At 56.5% G+C, this 9876-nt stretch overlaps 2 protein-coding genes across 6 annotated transcripts in view; one reads left to right on the top strand and one right to left on the bottom strand.

Annotated features, from left to right (window-relative positions):
* LOC110439496 (uncharacterized) overlaps positions 1 to 9876 on the top strand; it is a 484284-nt gene that overhangs the window by 237848 nt on the left and 236560 nt on the right. The window lies entirely within an intron of this gene.
* LOC110439486 (uncharacterized) lies at positions 1475 to 5403 on the bottom strand. Of its 5 annotated transcripts, XM_087249905.1 has the most exons (6): positions 3467 to 5403; positions 2910 to 3380; positions 2345 to 2514; positions 2004 to 2258; positions 1681 to 1923; positions 1475 to 1601 (listed from the first exon to the last, which is right to left on the bottom strand). In XM_087249905.1, exons 1-6 carry the CDS (start codon positions 4125 to 4127, stop codon positions 1503 to 1505), a joined length of 1899 nt encoding a protein of 632 aa, XP_087106031.1. In that variant the 5' UTR covers positions 4128 to 5403; the 3' UTR covers positions 1475 to 1502. The 5 variants fall into 5 exon arrangements, with proteins under 5 accessions (XP_087106031.1, XP_087106030.1, XP_087106029.1 ...); XM_087249904.2 differs by having other exon boundaries at positions 2910 to 5403; XM_087249903.1 differs by having other exon boundaries at positions 1681 to 2258.

Genomic DNA, 9876 nt, shown 5'->3' with positions numbered 1-9876 from the left:
AACCTCAAATTGTGTCAACACTGTCAAGGACAAATTCAAAGTATATCTTCATTTCAGTGTGATTAATAAATGTGTATTTTCAGAAAGGTAATGTGTCCCTTTACAAACCCAACTTTATAGATTATTTAAAAAAAAAACTATTCGTAATAATGAAATATTGGACAAAACATTAATTTTCAGATAAAATATGCAATCGTTGCACATAATTTTTAAAATAAAAATCCAAGATTTAAAATATTTAGTCAAACTTTCAAACATTATTAACTGGCCCTTATTGGTTAATTAAGACATCATACAAGATGTTTTGCTGAGGTTACAAATAATTTGTTCATTTTCATAAAATAAAATTTGTGTGACATTCAGCAACTGTGAGACGGCATTCTTACTACTTGTTTTAATGTTTTTTGTGGCAGTTTATCAATACTGCCTAGAATACAGGATACAGCAGTAATTCTATTAATATTAAACATTGTTCATTTATTTTTCCTTTTTAATTTAACAAGTGCATGTGTAAACTTTGAAGTATAAAAATGCCACACAAATGAATATGATCAAACTTTTTATTATATATTTCACAACATTTAATACATACAGTGCACATCTAATAATATAAGCAAACAGTATAAAACAAAGTATAGATTTTATTACTCAAACACACACACACACACACACACACACACATATATATATATATACATATATATATATATATATATATATATATATATATATATATATATATATATATATATATATATTAGAGCTTGACACAACAGGACTACACAGGGAATGACTTATTGAAGCTTCAGGCATAACATCTACAGTAAGTAATTATGTAGCCTACTTTATTTTAATTCTTTAATAATCTATCATATACTAAAATTACATACAATTAAATGAATTTAGAGAGACAGGGAAAGCTGGTTTGAGTAAACAGAAGTCAGAGTTAGTCTCCGAATACTTACTCCATAAAGTTAACCTCCACTCCACAGCTGCCCTGTCCTGACCTATTCATGCATCTCTAAGGACCGAGCTGTCCCGGGAGAAGCTTGCTAATATACAGAATTGGACTCAAGGCCTTCTGGGCGTTCAAAGCATTTGCAGACCTGGACAGATTTGTCCAGCCCATCACCCCCTTGTGCTGGAAAAGGGATTCATTCTCCCTATGAGCTATCAACCAAGGCTGAACCTGGACGGGGGCGTCCCGCGAGTCACTTTTAACACTCAAGGCAGGGATAGTTTGTCCCAATTGGAACGTAGCCAAGGCAGAACCTGGATGAGGGCATCCCACGTGACACTTTTAACACACAAGTTAGGGCTAATCTGTCCCAATCGGAACGTAGCCAAGGCAGGACCTGGACGCAGCAGGCATACAGCGTTGAACTAAGAAGACAGGGCTCATTTTTGTCCCCACTGAATTTACTTTTACCACACAGATAATAAATAAAAGGAATAATGAAGACACTGAACACCATTTGACCGTTAAGTTGTACAATATTTATTCAGGACGATTCAGAGTCTTCTGTTTGTTCGAGCGGGCGAGCGCCCTGGCTTTTCCCTTTGGCAGGGCGCCATGGCAGCGTCCTCCTGCTGGTTCCCTCCTGGAAAAGAGACACATAAAGGGAAGTTAGCCAATGCCATACGTTCTGCTGTCCACGCCAAAGAGAATGTGATTTTTACCAGGGGAGAGACGGAAGTCTCTGTCCTCTTGCGCCCTTTCCGCGGGGGGCTTTCAGTGCCCGCTGCCTCCCCATCCTCCTCCTCCTCCTCCTCCTCCACCAGGGCCCTTTCAAAGAGTCTGCGGCGCTCGCGTGCTTGGAGAGGTCCGAGGTGAAGTGCGTAGAACTTATCTGAGGTTGAAGTGTCATGGCACATGAATTGCGCCACCTTGCGGCGATCCTCTGAAGAGTGTGCATTCTTTGCCTGCGTCGGAGAGAGACAGAAGCTTGATTAGGATAGAAGCCGCCGCTGGTAGTTACAGGGGCGTCACAATGCCTACTCACATGAGTCGCGATCGCAGTGCGTACGTCAGTAAAGGTGGGTTTGCCTGGAAGGCCCATACTGAGCCAAGCAGACTGAAAGTACTTGTTCAGGGTCCGACAAGGACTGGCTCTGGAAGTGAAAAAGAAATAGGTAGCCTGGCTCCCTCCGGGGAGACCAGCCCGCAGCGCCAAAAACCTGCGGAACCAGCTGTATTCCTCCCTGTTTAGGGACAGCTGAGCCGCCCCAAAGGCTCTGTTTGTTTTGTGAGTGGTAATCTGACATCAGAGAACAAGCAGTGAGTGAGTGAGTGAGTGAGAGAGCATGCTACTGGTGACCCCCACCTTACTTGCGCCATACTCACGTTAATGACATAAGCAGACTCGTCGGGGCTTCTGGAGGCCTCTTCAACCTCCTGGATTGTGAGATTCTGGAAGACTCCACAGCGGTGCCCAGAGATGGAGGTTAGGTAGCCAGTCAGAAAGCCATAGAAGCGCCACTGTTGCCTAGTGCTTGGGTTGGATTCGAGGCTATCTGGTGAAGGACATTAGACAGATTAGACCACCGACGGTTCTATTTCCTTTCTGGGTCACCAACAGCTCTTGGCTGCTGGTGACTTGTTCTCCGGGGCGCCAGCAGCTCAAACAACAGCTGCTGGTGGCCCGGAGAGGAATTGTGCGTTTCTTCTTCAGGGGCACCAGCAGTTCATGGACTGCTGGTGCCCCTGAAGAAGAAACGCACAATTCCTCTCCGGGCCACCAGCAGCTGTTGGTTCATCCAGCCACGTCGGTCTGCCCCCCTTCCCCCCCGAATGAGTCCCATTCGCGGGGGAGAGGGGCAGACAGACGTGGCTGGATGAACCAAGGGCTGTTGGTGCCCCGGAAGAACGAACAGGGGGAATCGCTGGAACGGCGGAAGGGCTTGCTTACCTAGCAGGGCGGGAATTTTCCTCCCAGCGGTCCGGTGACAGCGCACCAGGCTGGCCTTGGGGATCAGTCGGCTTTCCTTCGCCTGCTTGGTCCTTACCTCGTGCACGACGACACGCCGGCGTATGCCGCGGATGAGGGCTCTGACCTCCCTTCGAATCAGAACCAGAGCCGTGCTGGAGAGCTGACAGGCGGCCGGCGGCGTCTCCGAGAGGTAGTCTAGGAACTGAGCCACGTTCTTCAGGTAGTGCTGCCTGGTGGGCTCGGCCATGCGCGTCTGACCTAGCCGGGCGGCCCACGCTCGGATTCGGGCTGGTTGGTTGAGGAAGAGGAAGTCCCCTGGCTCCGCGGTGCCCCTGGCCATGTAACCAAGGAAGGCTTTGATTCTCCCCAGCTTCGAAGTGACGTTGTTCCGCAGGCGGGGGGTGGGCTCGCTGCCCAGTTGGTACCCTTCGAACTCCCCCAAGAGAAGGTCTGTGGAACGAGCACAACCAAGAGTCAACTTCCCCGAAGCCACACACCCAGCAGAGCGACAGTGACGTGCCTGAAATATACTCAACTCAGCGCGGGGACGTGGTCCGGGAACGGGTAGGGTTCCAAAGCCTCCGGAGGCTCGGGGGGCGTCGGACCTCCGGCCGCGCCTCGCCCTGGAGCCGGTGGTGCAGGAGGCGACCTGGTTCTCTTCGCCCTTTTCCTCCTCCTTCTCCCCCCTTCTCCCTTCCTCAGCTCCCGGTAGAGGCGTGTGATCTGGAGCAGGGTGGACCGCATCTTGGTAACCTGTTTCCCCAGGTCCGTGAGCTGAGCCTGTATGCGCTCGGTGGCGCGCCTGCAGCCGCGGTCGGCGCACGGGCGGCCGGCCTCTGGGTCCTCCGAGTCCCGCTCCCCCTCGGAGGACGATGCTAGCTGGGACACGACAGGGATTGCAGGCTGGGTGGACCGCAGCCACTGCAACTCCCGAGCTACTTTCCGGCGTTTCGCCCTCCCCATAGCCTCTTTCCTTCCCGAGGTCGAGAGCTCCGCGTGCTGCCTCAAGTGCCTGTCTAGGCGGGCTGGCGTCCGGCGACAGCCCGGGACCGGGCACGGTGTCTTCCGCGTGTCCACGCGGCCGGCGGCCAGCGCGAGCAGCAGCCGCTTCTCGTCCGAGTTGGCCACCTTGTGAACGGCCGTCAGGTGAGGCGCAAGCCGGCTGTAGACGTTGAAGCATAGGGCACATTCAGCCATGACCGTGCTAGAGCCAATGCAGAGGGGGAAAGGGGCCCGCACGCCACGTGCGGCGGTTAATAAGCGGCCGGAGGCGGCGTCCACTTCCGCGTCATGACGTTGGTGGACCCGTATTTCTTAAAGGGGAAGGACACCCCCCCCGCACCAGGAGGTGTAAACCGATGCCCTACGGAGATCCATTCGGTTCAAGCTTTCTTTTGTTACGACTTCTCAAGCAGGGGGGAGAGGGGTGTCCACCTCACTCCCTTCCCCCCTTTTCAAAGGAACCAGAGGGGGTGTCCCGTTAAACAATGCACCCCACCGCCCCTTCATCGTTGCCCCGGTCAGCGGTTCGACACCTCTCTCTCTTGTCACGACTCGAGTTGGGGAAGGGGTGTCCCACCTCACTCCCTATCCCCCCTTCATTTTGCTGTTCTGGCCAGCGGGAGCTTTTCCACAGCCATTCACGTTCACTTTTTCCACCCCAAAACGGGGATTGTTTGAGCCCCATTGGGGGGGGACAGCTCCACACGCGCCAGCCGCGGGAGCTTTTGTGACCTGCTACAACCAACATGGAATACGCACCAACCATCGAAAGGGGGGTCCAGACAGCCCGTAACCCCGGCACCACTGACCCTGGCACGTTTCACCTCGCCGGAGTCCACTAGCTTCCCCTCCCAACCAACCACCCTCACTCCCCCGGGAGCAGGGTAGGCGGGGTGGGGGTCAGCCGGGAGCCAGCAAGGATAAACCCAGGGGGTGGGCGGCGTTGCGGGCGGACGGACGGGATGCAGACGCACACACTCGGGCGGGGGTAGAATCGAAGCCCACACCAGCTCGTTCCCTACGCTGCCCCTGGGGCCTCGATTCACCACGCCGGGTGACTCGACCGAACCCACCGAACATCCCCCAGCCCTCGCAGGGCGTGGGGGGCGGGGGGCACGGGCCGAGTATCGGCGCGGGGGAAACGGAGTCCAGGGGGGCGGGCTGGCGGGCGGGCTGAGCAGCAGACAAGCTCTGGGTCATTTAGCCAGACGGGCCATCTGGGTCCTTTACCCACAGATCGGGGCGGGAAGGGGGGGCGCTGTGTGCGGAGGGACACCCCCACGCCTCCCTGATACAGCGCCCAGGACGGGGAGGATCTGCCACACCCATAGAGGCCGACCCCATTGGTGCTTTGGGGGGCCTGGGTGGGGGCCTAGCCCCTGGGGCGCCACACTAGCTCCTATCGATCAGTCACCGTGGGGTCTGGCGACTGGACTGTCAGAGACTAAGTCCATATTTTTACGCCTTCCCCGAAACCCTGATGGCAGGTCAGAGATTGTGGGTGTCGGGCAAAAACCTCCAGGCGCGGGACGTCCCGACAAGTAGGCCGGGAAGGGTGGTCTCCCGTCGGGCATGGTTTGGTGGGCTCGGGCCTGGGTCTAACCAACGCCCCGGTGAGCGCCAGGCATAACGTATTCCTGTTGGACCTTTGGCGCTAGATGCGTAAAGATGTGCCGCTGGTGAACCATCGATGGAGCCGCTGGTGAACCATTAATGGGGGCCTCTGAGATCCAGCGTTGGGGAGGCCTGTGCCCCGCGCGCTCTGCCCGGGGCACACACACCCTTCTTGGGGAGCGAGCCCAACCCCTGGGGCCTCTGAGATCCAGCGTTGGGGAGGCCTGTGCCCCGCGCGCTCTGCCCGGGGCACACACACCCTTCTTGGGGAGCGAGCCCAGCCCCTGGGGCCTCTGAGATCCAGCGTTGGGGAGGCCTGTGCCCCGCGCGCTCTGCCCGGGGCACACACACCCTTCTTGGGGAGCGAGCCCAACCCCTGGGGCCTCTGAGATCCAGCGTTGGGGAGGCCTGTGCCCCGCGCGCTCTGCCCGGGGCACACACACCCTTCTTGGGGAGCGAGCCCAGCCCCTGGGGCCTCTGAGATCCAGCGTTGGGGAGGCCTGTGCCCCGCGCGCTCTGCCCGGGGCACACGCACCCTTCTTGGGGAGCGAGCCCAACCCCTGGGGCCTCTGAGATCCAGCGTTGGGGAGGCCTGTGCCCCGCGCGCTCTGCCCGGGGCACACGCACCCTTCTTGGGGAGCGAGCCCAGCCCCTGGGGCCTCTGAGATCCAGCGTTGGGGAGGCCTGTGCCCCGCGCGCTCTGCCCGGGGCACACGCACCCTTCTTGGGGAGCGAGCCCAACCCCTGGGGCCTCTGAGATCCAGCGTTGGGGAGGCCTGTGCCCCGCGCGCTCTGCCCGGGGCACACACACCCTTCTTGGGGAGCGAGCCCAGCCCCTGGGGCCTCTGAGATCCAGCGTTGGGGAGGCCTGTGCCCCGCGCGCTCTGCCCGGGGCACACGCACCCTTCTTGGGGAGCGAGCCCAACCCCTGGGGCCTCTGAGATCCAGCGTTGGGGAGGCCTGTGCCCCGCGCGCTCTGCCCGGGGCACACGCACCCTTCTTGGGGAGCGAGCCCAGCCCCTGGGGCCTCTGAGATCCAGCGTTGGGGAGGCCTGTGCCCCGCGCGCTCTGCCCGGGGCACACGCACCCTTCTTGGGGAGCGAGCCCAACCCCTGGGGCCTCTGAGATCCAGCGTTGGGGAGGCCTGTGCCCCGCGCGCTCTGCCCGGGGCACACGCACCCTTCTTGGGGAGCGAGCCCAGCCCCTGGGGCCTCTGAGATCCAGCGTTGGGGAGGCCTGTGCCCCGCGCGCTCTGCCCGGGGCACACGCACCCTTCTTGGGGAGCGAGCCCAACCCCTGGGGCCTCTGAGATCCAGCGTTGGGGAGGCCTGTGCCCCGCGCGCTCTGCCCGGGGCACACGCACCCTTCTTGGGGAGCGAGCCCAGCCCCTGGGGCCTCTGAGATCCAGCGTTGGGGAGGCCTGTGCCCCGCGCGCTCTGCCCGGGGCACACGCACCCTTCTTGGGGAGCGAGCCCAACCCCTGGGGCCTCTGAGATCCAGCGTTGGGGAGGCCTGTGCCCCGCGCGCTCTGCCCGGGGCACACGCACCCTTCTTGGGGAGCGAGCCCAACCCCTGGGGCCTCTGAGATCCAGCGTTGGGGAGGCCTGTGCCCCGCGCGCTCTGCCCGGGGCACACGCACCCTTCTTGGGGAGCGAGCCCAGCCCCTGGGGCCTCTGAGATCCAGCGTTGGGGAGGCCTGTGCCCCGCGCGCTCTGCCCGGGGCACACGCACCCTTCTTGGGGAGCGAGCCCAACCCCTGGGGCCTCTGAGATCCAGCGTTGGGGAGGCCTGTGCCCCGCGCGCTCTGCCCGGGGCACACGCACCCTTCTTGGGGAGCGAGCCCAGCCCCTGGGGCCTCTGAGATCCAGCGTTGGGGAGGCCTGTGCCCCGCGCGCTCTGCCCGGGGCACACACACCCTTCTTGGGGAGCGAGCCCAGCCCCTGGGGCCTCTGAGATCCAGCGTTGGGGAGGCCTGTGCCCCGCGCGCTCTGCCCGGGGCACACACACCCTTCTTGGGGAGCGAGCCCGGCCCCTCTCCCTGGCCTGGGGCCTCTGAGATCCAGCGTTGGGGGGGGGGCCGTGCCCTGCACGCTCTGCCCGAGGTACACGCACTCTCCGGCGGCAAGCGCTGGTTCCAAAGGACCCCCTAGATTTGCACCTAATCACCAGCCGTGCCCGGGCACCCCACTATTAAGCCCGGGGACACTAACTCCTCCAAACCGCATGGATCAGACAGACGTGCTGCTGGTGACCCAACTGGCCAAGACGTACCGCTGGTGACCCAATCGGTCTTTGGGTTTGTGAATGGGTCACCACCGGCCCTGGGCTCCTGTATGGGGCACCAGCCGCACGTCGTTCTAGCCTCCGTCTGCGATGGGGTCTTATGTTTGCTGCGGGGTGACGGACGCTGGGAGACGGGTTAGCAGCTCAGAAATGGACCCTTGACTCCCGTGGACCCCCTAACTCCCATGGTATTCAGACCACTGGCCTTGCCCGGATTTGAACGCTTGTTTTTGGGTTAGCTTTGCTGGCCAAGAGGCCTGGATCCTTGGAAGGACCAGGGCAGCAGTGCGCATTTGGTTTGCCCGGATTTGAACGCTTGTTTTTGGGTTAGCTTTGCTGGCCAAGAGGCCTGGATCCTTGGAAGGACCAGGGCAGCAGTGCGCATTTGGTTTGCCCGGATTTGAACGCTTGTTTTTGGGTTAGCTTTGCTGGCCAAGAGGCCTGGATCCTTGGAAGGACCAGGGCAGCAGTGCGCACTTGGTTTGCCCGGATTTGAACGCTTGTTTTGGGGTAGCTTTGCTGGCCATTGAGGCCTGGGTCCTTGGTAGGACCAGGGCAGCAGCGCCCACTTGGTTTGCCCGGATTTGAACGCTTGTTTTTGGGTTAGCTTTGCTGGCCAAGAGGCCTGGATCCTTGGAAGGACCAGGGCAGCAGTGCGCATTTGGTTTGCCCGGATTTGAACGCTTGTTTTTGGGTTAGCTTTGCTGGCCAAGAGGCCTGGATCCTTGGAAGGACCAGGGCAGCAGCGCCCACTTGGTTTGCCCGGATTTGAACGCTTGTTTTGGGTTAGCTTTGCTGGCCAAGAGGCCTGGATCCTTGGAAGGACCAGGGCAGCAGTGCGCATTTGGTTTGCCCGGATTTGAACGCTTGTTTTTGGGTTAGCTTTGCTGGCCAAGAGGCCTGGATCCTTGGAAGGACCAGGGCAGCAGTGCGCATTTGGTTTGCCCGGGTTTGAACGCTTGTTTTGGGGCAACGGGGCCCTCGTTAGACCCCTGGTTCGTTCAACCGCGAAATCGAAAATTGCACTAAGTCCTTCATTTGAGTCTGTTATCGAAAACTCGACGGCAGGTCAGCGAAACCCAGGGACGCGCTACCCCCCCCTCCAGGCGCGGGTCATGCCGGAGAGAGTGGTCTCTATCCGGGCATGGCTTGGTGGGCTCTCCCCCTGGTCCAACCAACGCCCCCGGTGAGCTCATCCATAGCGTTTGCCAGCGGTCGTTCCAAAGACCCCCCCCGCTAGAGACCCACCATCCCCCAAATGAGTGTTAGTTGTTTCAAACAGCAAAAAAATAAAATCAATGCATTTCGTTTTCAAAATGATTTTTTTTTTACTTTCTTAAATTATGAGAAGAGAAAGAAGAAGAGGTCCTGTAGTTGTGGCATTACTCACTGTAAAATGGAATATTACACTTAGTGTCATTTCAATAACAGCTGTACAAAATAATAAAGTAATTTTTCATAAGCATGATCTATTTTCCACACTATGGACATACTGTGTTCTGAATAACATAACTGCATTTAATATAATAGTAAACAGAGTAGTATTCTACTTATCTCATCTAATTCTTCTTTCCACAGATCAGGAATATAGCAACACTGTAATCTGAGGTGACTTTACCAACCATAAACATTCTGAAAGACAAGTTACATGAGTCATTTGAAAACAACAGTGAGTGGCTAAATAATAGAGTTTATGCAACTTACACATAATTAAAATCCAGAAATTATCAATACAAGATTACCTCAATGTAAAAATAGTAGATAGCAGATCTTTTTATTGATATCAATATTATTTAGGCATTTTAACATCAATTTATATACTTTAACTTGGTGATAGATGGGAATAGATCACCCAAACTAACAATTCTGTCATTTAGCCTCATCCTTTACTTGTTCCAAACATATTTAGCTCTTTTTTCTGCTGAACAATAAAGAGGATATATTGAATAAAGCTGGAAAACTGTAACTATGTCTGCCTTTCTCATCTTTATCCCATTTCTCTTGCCATAATCTATTAACACCTTCTTTAATTATTGTCTTGATTTCT

This window comes from Danio rerio, chromosome 4 (assembly GCF_052040795.2).
Source record: "Danio rerio strain M-AB ecotype USA chromosome 4, GRCz13ab, whole genome shotgun sequence".
In the NCBI taxonomy this organism is placed as follows: domain Eukaryota; kingdom Metazoa; phylum Chordata; class Actinopteri; order Cypriniformes; family Danionidae; genus Danio; species Danio rerio.
This window is presented reverse-complemented; position numbering and strand designations above follow the sequence as displayed.